The sequence below is a fragment of the Sciurus vulgaris genome (genome assembly GCF_902686455.1).
Source record: "Sciurus vulgaris genome assembly, chromosome: 6".
NCBI lineage: Eukaryota > Metazoa > Chordata > Mammalia > Rodentia > Sciuridae > Sciurus > Sciurus vulgaris.
The window spans coordinates 105,739,721-105,756,989 of NC_136466.1; the positions used below are offsets into that span (position 1 = coordinate 105,739,721).

The 17,269-nt window shown below is 39.6% G+C and overlaps 1 protein-coding gene across 1 annotated transcript in view; it reads right to left on the reverse strand.

The window, feature by feature from the left end:
• THBS4 (thrombospondin 4) overlaps positions 1 to 17,269 on the reverse strand; it is a 50,034-nt gene that overhangs the window by 21,212 nt on the left and 11,553 nt on the right. Inside the window, exons 3-9 of the mRNA XM_079143566.1 lie at positions 12,023 to 12,270; positions 8,920 to 9,028; positions 8,461 to 8,543; positions 8,066 to 8,117; positions 7,643 to 7,845; positions 6,024 to 6,161; positions 3,755 to 3,823 (exon numbers count right to left, since the gene is read on the reverse strand). Of these exons, the coding sequence (XP_078999692.1) occupies positions 3,755 to 3,823; positions 6,024 to 6,161; positions 7,643 to 7,845; positions 8,066 to 8,117; positions 8,461 to 8,543; positions 8,920 to 9,028; positions 12,023 to 12,270 (902 nt within the window). The remainder of the gene's footprint in view (positions 1 to 3,754; positions 3,824 to 6,023; positions 6,162 to 7,642; positions 7,846 to 8,065; positions 8,118 to 8,460; positions 8,544 to 8,919; positions 9,029 to 12,022; positions 12,271 to 17,269) is intronic.

Genomic DNA, 17,269 nt, shown 5'->3' on the forward strand with positions numbered 1-17,269 from the left:
AAGTACCGAAGACATTGACAAATTTCTAGAGACATATGCTCCTCCCAAACTGAACCAGGAGGACATACACGATTTAATATCAATATCAAGCAATGAAATAGAAGAAGCCATTAAAAATCTACCATCCAAGAAAAGCCCAGGACCAGACGGATTCTCAGCCGAGTTCTACAAGACCTTCAAAGAAGAGCTCATTCCAATACTTCTCAAAGTATTCCAGGAAATAGAAAAGGAGGGTACCCTACCGAACTCATTCTATGAAGCTAATATCACCCTCATACCCAAACCAGGAAAAGACACATCAAGGAAAGAAAATTTTAGACCAATATCCTTGATGAATATAGATGCTAAGATCCTTAACAAAATATTGGCAAACCGTATCCAAAAACATATTAAGAAAATTGTGCAACAACGATCAAGTGGGGTTCATTCCTGGAATGCAAGGATGGTTTAACATCCATAAATCAATAAACGTAATCCATCATGTCAATAGACTTAAGGATAAGAATCATATGGTTATTTCAATTGGCGCAGAAAAAGCATTTGACAATATACAACACCCCTTCATGCTGAAAACACTAGAAAAAATAGGGATAGTAGGAACATACCTGAACATTGTAAAGGCTATTTATGCTAAGCCCATGGCCAACATCATTCTTAATGGAGAAAAACTGAAACCATTCCCTTTAAAAACAGGAACAAGACAGGGATGTCCTCTTTCACCACTTCTATTCAACATTGTCCTCGAAACTCTAGCCAGAGCAATTAGGCAGACTAAAGAAATTAAAGGGATACGAATAGGAAAAGAGGAACTTAAGCTGTCACTATTTGCGGATGACATGATTCTATATTTAGAGGATCCAAAAACCTCCTCCAGAAAACTTCTAGACCTCATCAATGAATTCAACAAAATAGCAGGCTATAAAATCAACACGCATAAATCTACAGCATTTTTATATGCAAGCGATGAAACAGCTGAAAGGGAAATGAGGAAAACAACTCCATTTGCAATAGCCTCAAAAAAAATAAAATACTTGGGTATCAATCTAACCAAAGAGGTAAAAGATCTCTACAATGAAAACTACAAAACACTGAAGAAAGAAATTAAGGAAGACCTTAGAAGATGGAAAGATCTCTCGTGTTCTTGTATAGGAAGAATTAATATTGTCAAAATGGCCATACTACCAAAAGTGCTATATAGATTCAATGCAATTCCAATTAAAATCCCAATGATGTACCTCACAGAAATAGAGCAAGCAATCATGAAATTCATCTGGAAGAATAAGAAACCCAGAATAGCTAAAGCAAACCTTAGCAGGAAGAAAGAAACAGGGGGTATCGCAATACCAGAACTTCAACTCTACTACAAAGCAATAGTAACAAAAACGGCATGGTATTGGCACCAAAATAGACAGGTAGATCAATGGTACAGAATAGAGGACATGGACACAAACCCAAATATATACAATTTTCTCATACTAAACAAAGGGGCCAAAAATATGCAATGGAGAAAAGATAGCCTCTTCAACAAATGGTGCTGGGAAAACTGGAAATCCATATGCAACAGAATGAAATTAAACCCCTATCTCTCACCCTGCACAAAACTCAACTCACAATGGATCAAGGACCTTGAAATCAGACCAGAGACCCTGCATCTTATAGAAGAAAAAGTAGGTCCAAATCTTCACCTTGTTGGCTTAGGATCAGATTTCCTTAACAGGACTCCCATAGCACAAGAAATAAAAGCAAGAATCAATAACTGGGATAGATTCAAACTAAATAGCTTTCTCTCAGCAAAGGAAACTATCAGCAATGCGAAGAGAGAGCCTACAGAGTGGGAGAATATCTTTGCCACTCATACTTCAGATAGAGCACTAATTTCCAGAATATATAAAGAACTCAAAAATCTCTACACCAAGAATACAAATAACCCAATCAACGAATGGGCTAAGGAAATGAACAGACACTTCACAGAAGATGATGTACAAGCAATCAACAGATATATGAAAAAGTGTTCAACATCTTTAGTAATAAGAGAAATGCAAATCAAAAGTACACTAAGATTCCATCTCACCCCAATTAGAATGGCGATTATCAAGAACACAAGCAACAATAGGTGTTGGCGAGGATGTGGGGAAAAAGGTACACTCATACATTGCTGGTGGGACTGCAAATTAGTGCAGCCACTCTGGAAAACAGTGTGAAGATTCCTTAGAAAACTTGGAATGGACCTACCATTTGACCCAGCTATCCCACTCCTTGGCCTATACCCAAAGGACTTAAAATCAGCATACTACAGAGATACAGCCACATCAATGTTCATAGCGGCTCAATTCACAATAGCCAGACTATGGAACCAACCTAGATGCCCTTCAATTGATGAATGGATAAAGAAACTGTGGTATATATATACAATGGATTATTACTCAGCTATAAAGAATAATAAAATTATGGAATTTGCAGGCAAATGGATGAAATTGGAGAATATCATGTTAAGTGAGATAAGCCAATCTCAAAAATCCAAAAGAGGAATGATCTCACTGATAAGCAGATGATGTCACTTAATGGGGAGTGGGAGGGGGACAAGAATGGAGGAAGGAGGGACTGTATAGAGGGAAAAGAGAGGTGGGAAGGGTGGGGGGGAAGGAAAAAAATAATGGAATGAATCAAACATCATTACTCTATGTAAATTTATGAATATGCAAATGGTATGCTGTTACTCCATGTACAAACAGAAACAACATGTATCCCATTTGTTTACAATAAAAATAAATTAAAAAAAATAAATAAGTCATATTTTTTGAAGAAAGCTAAGAAGCAATAAATCTTAGTACATTCCTAAGCCATATAGCATCATGGGAGAAGAACTTGAGCTCTGTAGCCAGCCTGGAAGTGTAGGGGAAAGTGTGAACTCAGCTCTTATGCAATGCTCCTGTATCTCAATCTCTTCAACTGTAAAATGGGGATAATAATAGTGCCTATGCATAGGGCTGTTGTGATCGTTAAAATAAATGACTTGATATTTGTAAAGAACTTTTACTTGTAAGGACATTCAAAAACTAAGATTAAACAACTTTCCCAGGGATGGCCAGTAAGTTGGAAATGGCCATAAATAGAATTGGTACTTTTTTTGTTGATTGTTTACCCTGCTACATCTTTCACCTTAATACAGGTGAAAGGAACTAAAAGAAATAAAACTAAAGAAATAAAACCCAGGGCTGGGGATATAGCTCAGTTGGTAGGGTGCTTGCCTTGCAAGCAATCCCCAGCACCGCAAAAAAACAAACAAAAAAGAAATAAAACCCATATCTGAATATTAAATTATAGACTCCTTTAAGTGTTAAGCATTTTCATTTAATATAAATGACTTTTGCAAAGTTTTATGAAAATAATGCTGTTTGGGGATTGAGTAATCACCAGAATAATACTAAACTGGTAATATAAACTAAGAAGTACTTCATATTTTTAAAGTACAAGGATGGCAGTAAGTTATCCAATGAAGTTATCCAAAGGCCCAATGTTGCAACTTTGATAGAAGAAAAAGAACAAACCTGGCATTTAAAATTTTCCTATTTAGAATCTGACTTGTAAAATAATTCTTATAATAAACACATTTGTAGCACAAGCTTTCGCCCTGATTTTGCCAATCAAATGTATTATTTCCCCGTGTTCTAAATGTTTGGGGTCATGATCTATGAACACATCCTCACTTCCATAACAGTTTTGCTTTGGTGCAAAAGCTATGAGAAATACTCACCAACGTGTTGATACAAATGGAATTCAGTACACATGCTCCATTCAGACACTCGTCAATATCAGTGCACACCTAAGCAGAGAAGTTTAAAGAAGGGTTAGAGAGACCTGCTGCTTAAATAGAAATGCGAATACATTTTCCTCTGTTTTGATATCTCCGTGTGAAGCAAAGATGCACAGAATTTCAGGTAAAATGGTAACTATGGGTTATTTTATCTGTCTCTAGGCGTTTGTGCCAGTCTGTACTTAACCTAATTGCAAGTGAGAATTGCCTTCATGGTATTTAAAGTTGTTCAGAAAAGACAATTTGTACAACTCATCTGTTCCACACTTTTTTAGTCAGGAAAGTTTTTCTTTTCTTTTTAATCCTACTTGGGACCTCACTGTATTTCTATCTAAGGATTCCTATCTTTCTTTAATTCTAGAATATTCTCACCTTCTTTCCATTTTTAGTTTTTCTTTGGAACTACCAATAGACAAATGTTGGGCTTTCTCATTAATATCTTCTTTTGATCTCTACCTTCTTGCTTATATTTTTCATATCTTCCTTGCTCTGTGCTCCATTCTGGAAGATTTCCTTAGAATAACCTGAGTCTATGAATTCTTTTAGCTGTGGTGAATCTGTTTCACTCACCTATTGAGTTTTTAAGTTCAATGATTATATTTTTATTGATAAAAGGTTTATTTACCCATCTTTCAAACTCTTTTTTACAATGTCCCATTCTATAATTATGGTTATCTATTCCTTCTTCAATCTCTTTACCCTTTAAATTTGGTTTTGTATTTACCAAACTTCCTCACAGTACTATCTTCATATGAATTGCCATTTTTGTTTACGAGCAAATCCTTAGTAGCCCTGATTAGACCTAGGGCATTCCACTGGCCCTGAATTCTGGGATGTTTTCACACAGTGGTATGCCTTTGACTAGCCAGGGTCCTCATGATTTTATTGCTCTAGGTCTGGCTTTTATTGGTGTGTTTCTGTATTATATGTGCATAGATATGGGAGCTCATAGCTCATGTGGTACAAACCTGGAAATTCATTTTTGTTTTTGATTTTGGTTCTAGCAACTAAACCCAGGGGTGCTCTACCACAAAGCTCCATCTGACCCCACTCCAGTCCTTTTTATTTTGAGATAGGGTCTCCCTGAATTGTCCAGGCTGGCCTCAAGCTTGTGACCCTCCTGCCTCAGCCTCCTGAGTGGCTATTAAAGCCCCAGCTCCCCATTACTGGCACTCACACTCCACTCCCACCACCCATGGGCTGCTGCGGCATCAGTTTCCACTCACAGCTCTGGTTTTCCCTGTCTCTGGAACCGGCACCATTTCCCTTGCTTCCTTTTGACCTTGGTAACTCTATAAACTTGTCATAAAATTTGCAAGCTGGCTCCCTTCTACTTCAGTATGGCCTACCATATTGCTGGGAATCCACCGGGAAGTGTCCTTACCAGCTCACATCAAGCGTTACATTTCATTTTGCCTACTTTCTTTGGTTTAGTCTTGGAGATTTCGTCATTAGAGGACAAGAAGAAAACCTTGGAATCCTTCTTCTAGTGTCCCCTTGTCGTTGTGCTGCGTCTCGCTTGCCTTTTTCTCATCTAAAAACTGATGCCCTCTAGAATCCTTTGATAGGCATCTAGGAAATAATGAAACCCTGCCCTTCTTCAAAGCTAATCATTTCCCTAAGGTAGTAAAACATATTTATAGATCAACCATTTTTAAGGGCTGAAAACATCAAAAAGAATTTCACAGTCAGTCTGTTAAATAATGACCAGGATATAGTAGAACATTTGGAAATAAATGGAGACTGTCATGAAGTACTCAAGTGTTTTATGACAATTTATAGCTTATATAAGAAAAAGGGTAGGTTTCCTCAGGGAATTATTTTTACTCTTGAAATCCTCTCATCTCCAAAACGGCTTCTGATTGGCATCAATGGCTCAATAAAGGGGACCTAATTTTCCAAAGCTTTTATTTGTTCTCTGATTCTCAAGTTATTCTGCAGGACAAAATGTCCAAAGGCTACCAACAAAATAAGTCTGCAATCATGCCACATATCCTCAGTCTCTGATTCCAACTTTAACAGCTTCTTCCCTTCTAGACTTTATGAACATAAAACCTCAGAAATGAGTTGAAGACCCTCTAACTTTCTCATTGTGCTCCATGACATTTGGTGGGCACTGGCTGTTTAAGGAGGTAAAGGGTCATACAGAAGAATTGGGAAATTGTTCTCATAAGATGAAGAATGAATAAAAACTGTAACTTCAACCCACCTGCTTGTTTGTCTTGGCAAAACTGATCCCAACACCCTGTACCACGGGCCCTGTGAAGCCCACAGGGCAGGCCTCACATCTGAAGCCAGGAGCCAAGTTCACACAGCGGACACCTGGGTAGCAGGGATGGTATTTGCACTGGAAGAAAAAAAAAAAATCATTGTATTTAACTACATAGAGAAAACACTCTCCAACTTTCCTTCACCTGTCTTTATATGTTTATTAATTCATTTAATTTTTTTTGGTGGAAAAAATGATAAAATGAAATTAAGGCTTCTATCTTCAGAGTTACTCATTGGATCCCTGACCTTCCCAATCTGGGGTTGCCTTTTGTGGGCTTTGCTGTATCACAGAATAATGCACATCCAAGTCAAGAGTTCCTTAACATTAACCAGTCTATTCCTGGAGTTCTAACATGGAGTTTACAAATCCCTGAGAAAGGACTGTGTCCCTGGATTACTTGTCAGCTGGCTGTTAGATGACTCCAAAGGCATTAGCTAAGCAGTTCAAATGGAAAGACCTTGAGACGACAGTGCTAGGGCAGATGCTTCTTCAATAAGATGTGATCCTCCAGAGTCTGCCTGCCTTCATGCCCTGTTAAGAAGTGCAGTGTCATTCCAAGGCCTTTGTGGTCTACGAGATTGATTCCGAGACCTTTTTTTTTTAAAAAAAAAAAGAACACTTCAACTAATGTAAAAAACATGACCACTTCCTGCCCTTTCAAAAAGGAGGAAAATTCCAGCTCACAGATAAAAGCCAGATGCAGTTCTGTGAAAAGCATGCAGATGCTTCTCCAGTTGAGGGATTACTAGAGACCGTCTTAGCGGCTCACATCTGGGGAGGTAATGAGCTGATGCTATCATGAGCCTGGGGGAGCCCAGGGTGCAGCTGTGTCTCTGTGGTTCCCTGCATTTCCCTGTCCCCTCTACCTCTCCTTTCGGCTTTCTTCTGGCTGGTGCGTGGGGAAGGCGCATTTTGGTGGTAGCCTTGCTCCCTTCTGTGTACACAGCTTTGCAATGGGACTAGTGACCAGCTAACCTTGGTCCTGAAATAATCTCTTCTCAGGTTCCGTCTGCTGGTCAAACAGCCTGTATTGGCTGTACACGTTCTCCCTGGCTCCCTCTCTGAGCACTTCTGGCTAATCACAGGCTACAGGCCTCCCAGAGAGATCTTGGCATGAGATTCCCTCTGCTCCTCTATTTTAAGAGGCCTGAAGAAAACCATTATAACTCCTGAAATATACCCTTACACAGATCCTCCCCTCCCACATTTCCAAAAGCATGAGGAAAGCAAATTTCTATCAGACTGCTTAGGAGAAATAATCAATGCAGATGTGGGAGCAGAAAGCAGAAATTACAGCATTGCAGCAAACGGACTGGTAGGCAAGTTGGAAACAGGAGATATGACAGCTATGGCCACCAACTGTGGCCTGGCCGGTGCCTCCTTTCTCCTGATGCTTACTGGGTCTCAAGGTCTCAAGGATTCATAAGGAAGTAGTTTGTGATGGAGACTGGAGGACAACCTGAGTCATCCTTTAATCATAGCAGGGCTTCTTTTGCCAGAAGTTGTAGGGTGTGGACAAAGCTTAGGGCGCCCCTGCTGTCTAACTGTACTCGTACCTCATCAATATCAGAGCAGGTGATCCCGTTCCCCATGTAGCCCTCAGGGCAGGGCCCGCACTGGAAGCCATCTCTAGTGTCAGTACATCGAACGCCTCGGAAACATGGGTTGGAGTCACACCGGCGTGTTGGGCGTGTTGGGGGAGCTGGGGGTGCCGGGGGCACCAGTGTGTTTGGGGTTGGAGACTGAAAGCTGAGAGGACCTAGAGAAAAATAATAATCAGTAGGCTTATTCACCACTGGGGAATATATAATATACAAAATGCAATTTGGTTTCCCAATAAGCTTTTCTTCCCTTCCATCCAACTCTATGCAGACTGGAAACAATGCGCAACTCTGTGCTGGAAACGAAGGTCATGTGACACCCTCCATCAGTCTGGATCACCTAACTCAGAATGGGCCAGTCACCAGGGACGCACTTACCACAAGCCTGGCATTCGGAGATGGTATTTCTCAAAAATGATGTTTCCTTGACCTTTAGAAATGGGAAGGGGGAAATAGATTGAAAAGAAAGACCTGAAAAAAATCCAGGAAGAAAGTATCCATGTGTAGCTGTCTAAGTACTTCTTACAGTCGTGCTCAAGGCGACTTTGCTGGCTCCCACTCTGCCTGGAGCCATGGTGTGTTCATTGCTAGGGTGTCCCCCATTTGCAGAGCCCTCTGGCTAGGCCCTGGGCTGGCAGGCTGTGTGAGGACACCTGAGGTGTAACTTAGGGCCTGGCTCTCTCCCTGCCTGTGCAAGCCTGCAGCTCGCTGGCTTGTGCAGAGAACTGCTCTGATAAGACTTTGGCTTTCTCATGATCTGTCCTGTTCGTTACCTGCTGTCTCAGAAGATCCTTCACTTCTCCCAGAAGTTGGTTTAGTTGTGCCATTTGACCCAAGAACTGACGATTAAAGTCTCCTGTAGGAACAGCAAAAGGTAAGGAGTACTCATCCAGTGACAGTTATTTCTAAGTGACTCAAAAGTCAAATGATTCCCCACCCAGAGAATCATCATAACAAGATTCAAAAACTTGGGTATCTGCATTTAATTTGGAGCAATTTATCTAATTCATCTAACAAAATAATGACAATCATCCTCTGGTTAGTTGGAATTTGTGTGAGTTACAAAAATAAAAGGGCAATGAAAAGATTTCTTGCCCTTGATTTTTCCCAAAAGTCTAATTTCTGCAGATGCATTCTGTTGGGTTGCTCTGATGACCGTCCACCTTTCAGCCACAGAATCCAGCCCACTTGGGGGGTCTTGGAGATCGTGAAAACTGCCTGGGAGCCCACACCTGTGCTTGTGGCGGCCAGTGGCTCACTCTGTTGCAGGAAGCAGTCTTGCAGGCTGGCCACCTGGAACAGTGAGCCTCTTACCACCAGCTTCAGTTCTTCCAAGAAGTCCTGGAAAAAAAAAAATCACATTCATACCACAGATTGCTGCCACTGTTCAAAAGCCAATGTGCTTGCAGACTCATACAATTTTCATAAAAGAGCAGCCCTGTATACCTGGATGCCAACATCTTACATAATTTTGTAGGTTCATATTTTTCCTAAAACTTGTCAGTCTTATCCTTTTGATTGAAGCAAATATGGAAGCAGTCAGTCGCCTATGAAAACACTGGCATCAAACTTGTTCTGAGATTCCATCAGGGTGGCTGAGGAGAAGAAGGGATGTTTTCCATCATGGTAAATGCATTACTTTGTGGCAGGAGCTTCTTAAGAACTGTCTGGAATTTGTTTATCAACTTTAGACTATAATAAGCTGTTGATCCCAATTTTAAACAGTATTGTTTTTAGGATGTCTTGGCTACAGGATTTTGCAAAGCCTCTGATTTCCTTGGGCTAGGAGAATGAACAAGCACTATATTCTATGATAATTAGGTAGTTGGTACCATATTTTTATATTACTAGTTGATATCCAATCATTCCTTGTTAGTCACAAAGTCAATTTACTCTTCCCTTTATCTCGTAATTTTTAATTATACTCACTTTTACTATATCTCTATATGACAGAAACGGTTTGTGTTAGTTGTTAATGTAAAGTCATCATTCTTATTTTAGAAATGAGTATGCTAAGGATTTTCAGAGAAATTTTTGATTTGGCTAAGATCAATGCAACACATGCTGTGTAACAGAAACTGTGTTGGACATCATACTCTAAGCTCCATGGAGACAGAACCACAACTGGTTCTGTCCAGCACAGAATCCCCAATGACTAGAACATGCTATTCATTGACTAATTAATTTTGAATGAGTGAGAAGGTGAGTACAAAAACCAGGCCTCTGTGGTCCCTGCTGATAGTTCAAGAAGCAGAGCTTTTGAGAAAATTCTAATGAGTATAGATTCTTTTTTCTTTTTCTTTTCTTTTCTTTTTTTTTTTAACAAGCAGGAGTTTATTAGAAAGACAGAAAATATAGACTTTAGGACACGTGAGTGGGTTGCCTCTGGAAGGGTGACTTGGGCCTTACAGAGTTGAGGTTTTTAGACTGAGTTCGGAAGCCCTTCCGCTCTGAAACTGGAAGAGGTAGATGCTGGCCCAGGAAGTCCTGATTCATTTGACACGAAGGTTCCTGGGACTCAGAAGGAGTCATAACCTGTGAACTTCCTGGAAATAAAACTTGTTGGAAACCTGTGATTTAAAAAAATTTTTTCTCCATAATGTATCCCTTTGCCCTTCCTTGATTTCTTCCTCTCAGTAATGAGTATAGATTCTGATGACCTTGTCATGGTTGAGTTCTGACTTTTAGAAACTGATTTATTTGGTTGTGGACACTAATTTCTGAAATGGTCAGTGACACAATTTCTGACTCTCATTTTGATTACTTGGTCCATTTCAGGAATTCAGAAACAAAGTTAAACATATCTTGTTATTCATTACTTTTCTCTATGTATGTCCACATTAAAAAGTCCTTCAAAAGTCACTGCAAAACCAAACAAAAGTAAAACACAACAAAAGAAGCTTAGATTTTAGCTTTCTTGGAATTTCTGCTTAAAAAATGCTTACTTTTCATTCAAGCACAAAATTCTAGAATCAGATTCACAGTTTTTATATTACTAAAACTTTACTTGTAATGAAATTCTACTTGTAATGAAAGTCATTGCTTACACTCTGCTCTTTGTACAAAGGGTGTGGAGCAGCTTGTAACCAAAGCACATATAATGAAATAATAAAATAGAAATGGAAAATGAGGATTAAGAGATAGGAGACAACAATATTATTGGTTATAACAAATGAATGCAGTTACTCATTTTGGCATTTACTTCTATACCAGATAAAATCCAAGAACTACATACAGCCAGATATAAATTATTGGAAAGGACAAAGAATACTAGTAGGAAATGAAGCATCTCCTAGGACAAAAATTCTAAAAGAAATGTATATAGTAACTTCCACAGTAAGTGCAATGAAATATTAATAATAAAAGAGCCATTGGCATGGTGTAGAAGACAGATGGTAGGATTTTTTTTTTTTTTTTAAGAGCAAGTAGATCTAAGTTGGCTGGCAGTTAAGTTTCTTTTTGCTAGTGGATTTCCTGTCATGACCTGTGAAAAATGAAATTTTTTGAGAAGAGGGTCTCACTAAACTGCCCAAGGCAGCTATCTTAACTCAAACTTAGGGTTGGGATATTCTTTAAAGAATAGAACTCCACCCTTAGGTACTGGGGACGGAACTTGGGGGCACTCCACCACTGAGCTACACCTCCAACCCTTTTCATTTTTATTTTGAGACAGGGTTTTGCTGATTTGCCCAGGTGGTCCTCAAACTTGTGATCCTCCTAACCTCAGCCTCCCAAGTCACTGGGGTTATAGGCATGCCCCACCATGTGGGGCTTCCAACCAATCTTCTTTCTTTTTGCTCAAAAAGAATAAATAGGAGAGGAAAGGAGGAGGTACTGGGGACTGAAATGAAGCAAATTATATTCCATGCATGTATAATCATGTCAAAATGAACTCCACTATCGTGTATAACTATAAAGCACTCATAAAAACATAAAAACTAATAAATATTATAGAAATTGTGGAAACAGATAATCCTGTCCCACGAAGATAATTATTTTAACTTTAGCTGTTCCCTTCTAACTTTACAGTATGAAAAGTTGACTCCCAAAACTGTACTTCTCATAGGAGGCAGAAGCTCTCAGCTTTGGTTTTGTATTAGAATCAGTATTTTTCAAGATACTGATACCTAGGCACCAGCCCCACAGATTCTGATTGATTTGTTGAGGGTGGGATCCTAGCAGTTCTGCAGGTGACTCTAGTGCACAGCCAGCATTAGATCCACTGTCTGGGAACAGGGATGAGTCAACAGTACATTTTCCATAACACATGCCTTTGCATCCCCTAGGCCTTGGCATTTCATCTTTCCATTCTAGAGAATGGTTTGTGGTTCCTACCTGTGCCTTCCTCTGGAAAGTCCTCAATTCAATGGATTCAGGATTCTGAGAGAGGCTGGAAAAGGCTCTGGGGAGATTGTGAACTGAATCTACTTGGGAACAGTCCAGGTAGAGCTCCACAGAGCCAGCCCCTCGTTGCAAATTGGTCAGCCTTAGGAGCATCCTGTGCCGCCTCCCATCTGCCAGTTGCAGGTTATTGAAAACCACCAAATGGATCTTCCCATCATTCTTCAGGTAACGGAGGATGGCTGGAACCAAGCACAGGTCAATGAATGGTGTAATAAGGAGAAGTGGGGCAGTTCTATGCTGAGCAGCCTCCTGGTTACAAGGCTAGGTCACTAGAAAGAGGACAAACAAGTTGATGAATACTGATTCTCCATCTCTTGCATGCAAGGTGCTGTCAGAGGCAGTGCAAGGAAGCAGCACTAGAAGCCCATGCTCCTCCTGGGAGCGTTTTGTGCTGATGGGGAGACACACAATACTAGCAAATCTGAAAATAACACAACCTTGGATAGTGGAAAATATAGCAAGCAAGTAGAACCCTACCAGATAGCAGACTAAAATCCAAGTAAGCTCCTTGGGGCATGAATGCATTAATTTACCAAATATTTACTAAGCACTACCATGGGTAGGACTGGGTGCTATCCTTAGTTGTTTTAAATATTTAACTTCTCATTGCAAAACCATGAAACTGAAATAACTATAGATGAGGAAAGTGAAGCTCAGATAAGTGAAAAAATTTGCTCAGGGACAACATGAGTGGCAAGACTAGAATTTGAACCTGAGTGTGGTTAATTCCATGACTAAAGCACTACTAGGCATGGATAGACCTTTGTAAGCATATGCCAAATGGAAGGCTCCTCAGAAGCTGACCCCTAAATTTAACAATGCTCATCTGGAAAACAAAAGATATCAGTGACTCCCAAAGAAGGAATAGGAGGGAAATCTACTACCTTATTTTCTATTATGTTTTTCCTTCTTCCTATACCTATCTTCTTAAGCTCACTAAATAAAAAATGGGCATGAATTTTAAATTTTGGTTTTTTTACTCCATTATTGGTCTGAACATGTTGGGCCTTGAACTATAGTCTGGTCCTAGAAGCTGATCCTTTGCAAAGGGAGCCTATTGACTGAGGCTTGCCAGAAAGATTAAAGGCCTTGCTTCCGAGGTCTTGGTGAGACTACTAAAACACCTCCAGGTCCATCCACAGGTACTACTCCCAAACCCAAATTCACTGCTAGACACAGTCCCAGGGATTACAAGGTTGAGGTCAATTACAAATGGTAGATAGCTGATGTGGTAAACATATCTTTGCAGTTCTAAAGGTCTGAGCTAAAGCTATCAGTTGCCACCAAAAATGGAAAAGCCTGAAATTGGTAGGACTGATCTGAAGGGCAATTTAATGGTATATATCATACTTTTAATTGTACAGATCCTTGGCCCAGCAAGGTCACTTCTAGGGATTGAAACTTTAAAAAAATTAAAATGAGGAGGGTGGAGGGGAAGAAGCACCAAGATGTACTGATGAACATTCATTTCAGAAATATTTGGGGCAACATATATCTAAAAAGGGAGGATTGGCTACTTAAAAATTATGGCAGAATAATGGAATGGAATATTATGGAACAGTTACATATTAAAAGCACAAAAACACATTTCCAGGATTTAGCTAAATGAAAAAGAAGGATTGTAAGTCAGTATAGTTTCCTTCAGAAAAATGTATATGTACATTTCACATATATGTATATGTACCTATATAAAATTAGAAAATATGTCAACATATGGTAATTGCTGGGTGCTTGAGTGTATATTTTTTTCCTCTTGCTCATCTTTATCATCTAATTTTTCTGCAAGAAACACCCATTACTTATATACAAAAAAGGGGGGAGGGAAACTCATTATATGCATATACCCAGATGCTGCTGCTGTCAATCTGTATGATTTGTGGCAAGTAACTCAGACCATCTTTCCTCAAGTACCTTTTCTGTAGAGTGTGAATGCCAGCTTGGTGCTGCCCCACGACCTAGCCAGCCAAGAACACCTGATTATGTTGCAATACTGCCCAAGAAAACAATCTACAGTGAAACTTTAAGGGTGTATGTTAAAGGCTTTCTGCACATTTAACTTTCTAGGTTCATTTTCCTACCCCTTCATTTGATTTTTTCCATTTGACCAGAGTCTGAAGATCATCAGCTGGCATCAGGTTCTGTGACAGAGAGAGAGTAGGAGGAGTCAGGTAGGAAGTCTCCTATGTCTACCTAGTCACTGCCATGTGCTTCCTGAGAGAAAAGAAGTGGGAAGACCTGGCAGGACAGGTTAGCAACAGGATTTTCTATGATTATGTTACAAAAGCAAGTTACCCCAAGTGTAAGACCTAAAGAAACCTCGTATGAAAAGAAAGAAAACAATGGTTGGGGGAAATTGACAGGAGAAGAAATCATTAAGGTATTTCTAATCTAGGCTACAGCAGAATTTTTACCCTTTTGTTTAATTTCTGAGAATTTATAATAGTAGCTGCCTGACTGGAAATTGGAGACATGCATAATAACCAAAAAGAGGGAGAAGTTGAGTCCAAACATAACCACTAATTCAAATTTTTAAACTTTAATTACTTTACCATTTAAAACACTTTTGCAAATGCCTGGAGTTTTTATAGACCAATAAAAATACCACTTGGACCACCACACTTGAAATAGGTCATGCACATATTTATTCAATGGCTCCTCTTTCTAGTTATGGTTACTAGTTCTGTTCCCTATATCCACAGTTTAAGATGGTATACATAGGGACTTAATAAAAATACTCTTGATTTTCCTCCCCAAACCGAGATTTCTGTGAAATTCAAAGGAAGCACATTTTTCGTCCACTTGCTGTCTACTGTTAACAGGCCTTCACAGGGCACGTGGGCCATGGTTTATTTTCATAACTGAATAGCAGAGCTAAATTTTATAAATAGCACTAGCGCAGTACTTCATATATAGCAGGTGCACATTAAGTATTGTGAATATAAACTTTTAACGAATAATTAAATGTGTTTAAAGCTTTTTGTATTGAAAATAAAAAGGCTTTAATTTCAACAATTCAACATTTATTGCAGGTAGCAAAACCTACTATTTGGTTTGCATTCTCATTTAAGGGAATTCTATGCTTCTGCCTTGCTTTTTTTGCAATGCAACACTCAAATGACAAATTCCTTGTGCTCCTAGATCTTGTGACAACCGCAAGAGGGGGAAAAAAAAGGAAAGAAGAGTCATGGAAACTTCCATCCTCTGTTAGCAGACAAATTATCAAGTACTTTGACATTTACCATTCTTCACACTTGATCCAATAATTCTCATTTCTCTTATGGCTTCCATTTTTCATTTTTCTTTTTTATTGCAAATTCCTTACTTCAGTGCCTCTACTTATTTTATCCTCAGAACAGTAAGACTACCCCAGAGGGCAGACAGGCCCCTGCTCAGGAAACTCAACATGTTTGCATCAGTCATACTGAATCCGGAAACTGCGAGAGCTCTGGCTGTGGAACCGGTGGCCTGCTGGGCGGGAGTTTCCCTGACCTGTGAAGCAGTACCATGGGGAGAGGAAGAGAAGTGTTCCCTTCTTCTCAACAGTCCCTCTTCCCAGGGTTCACCTCACCCCATCTTAGCCCAACACACACAGAGCAGAGAGAACAAAACAGAAGAAAATACCACAGAGGGAGAAGACCATCATTCCACCCCTCCAGCAAAGGATGAGAAACCAGTCCCCCAACACTGGAACCACCACACCTCTGCCACGTCACCACCCTGGGGAGCGCTGTGGTCAGGAAAACCACCTCTGGGTACATTTCTGTTTCTTCAGCTGTAACACAACTAGTTCATGTGCTTGATTTTCACTCACCACCAGCTGAATGAGTCTGCTTGGTGATTCCAGCCTGCTTATCTTGCAGGTCCAATACAAAGAGTGCAGCCACACTGGACTGAAGCAGAAGGCTGTGGACCCAGCAGGAGCTCTGGTTGCAATGGTGTCTCTGCCTCTTCTCTGCTCCATCTCTTCTCGGTTAGATTCCTGCTTCGTCTTCCCATTGTGGGTCTCTTTCTGCACAGATTTTTGGTACTGACAGATTGAGCTTCTTCTAGGACCCTCTTGATTCAGCTATTGCCTTCTCAAGCAAGTTCACACACACTCAAAACAAAATTTTTCACTGATTCCCTAGTGGTTTCTAAACAATGTCTCAACTCCTCATCCCAGAACTGACCCCAATCTCTCTACCACCTCAATTACCCTCCACATTGCTAAGTCTTGCTAATTTACATATATGTGTAGCATCTTAGAGCAGCAATACAACTATCTGTGGAACAACAAAAAAGATAAGAGTATTCATTTGTTCACTGATTTTTGCCACAATTAAATCTTTTTTTGATTTTTAAATGCAGAGGTGCTTTCTATTGGTTTTATTTATATAAATCCTTTACTTCTAAATTTAGCATCTTTGTGACCAATTTTATGGCACTGTTCAAAAGCTAATTTCCATGCCAGGGCACCAGGCTGACACAGGAACCATAGAACCCAGCCCAGGATTGAATACAATCCTGTGACCAGCAGGGAATGAGGAAGCAAATCTAAGCAATAAAGATTTGAGGTGTTGTTATCTCAGGAAAGAATTTTAAAAGGTACTTTTTGAAAAGTGATTCTGGTAGTCAAAAATATTATGAAATGTTGAATGTCAAAGCAATGATGCAAGGTGCCAGCTTTAAAAAAATTGAAATAGAAGTATTTTGTCTGCTTGGGCAAAGGAGTTCAGAGTGACCTGGCCCACAGGCAGCATGCTCATGAAGGTAGTTTGGGGCTTCCTGCTTTGCTTGGCAAATTACTTTGCTCTTCCAACACTTTTAAAAATGGCATCATCGTCAGTCTTTCCTCCCCTTTTAACACAATTAAACATTAAAAAAAAGATGCCTTTTTTGCTATTAATGTCTTTTGTGATGGAGATTCTTGTTTGCCTTTGCTTATTATCTTTATGTCCTAATCTCCAGGTCTTGGTGACTTTAGTACTTTGGAAATACATACAAAAGGTAAATAGAATATTTTTTCCTGAAAGTACAAGTAACTTCTAGCTATGATAAATGCAGCCTGTTTCAAAATTTTCTTGTAACAGTTTGAACAAATATAAAGTTTACAGAATACATACATACACACAGAGCAAACAAACTATCCAGTGAAAGGAAACCCAGAAATGATAATAAACATCTGCAGAAGTATTTTTG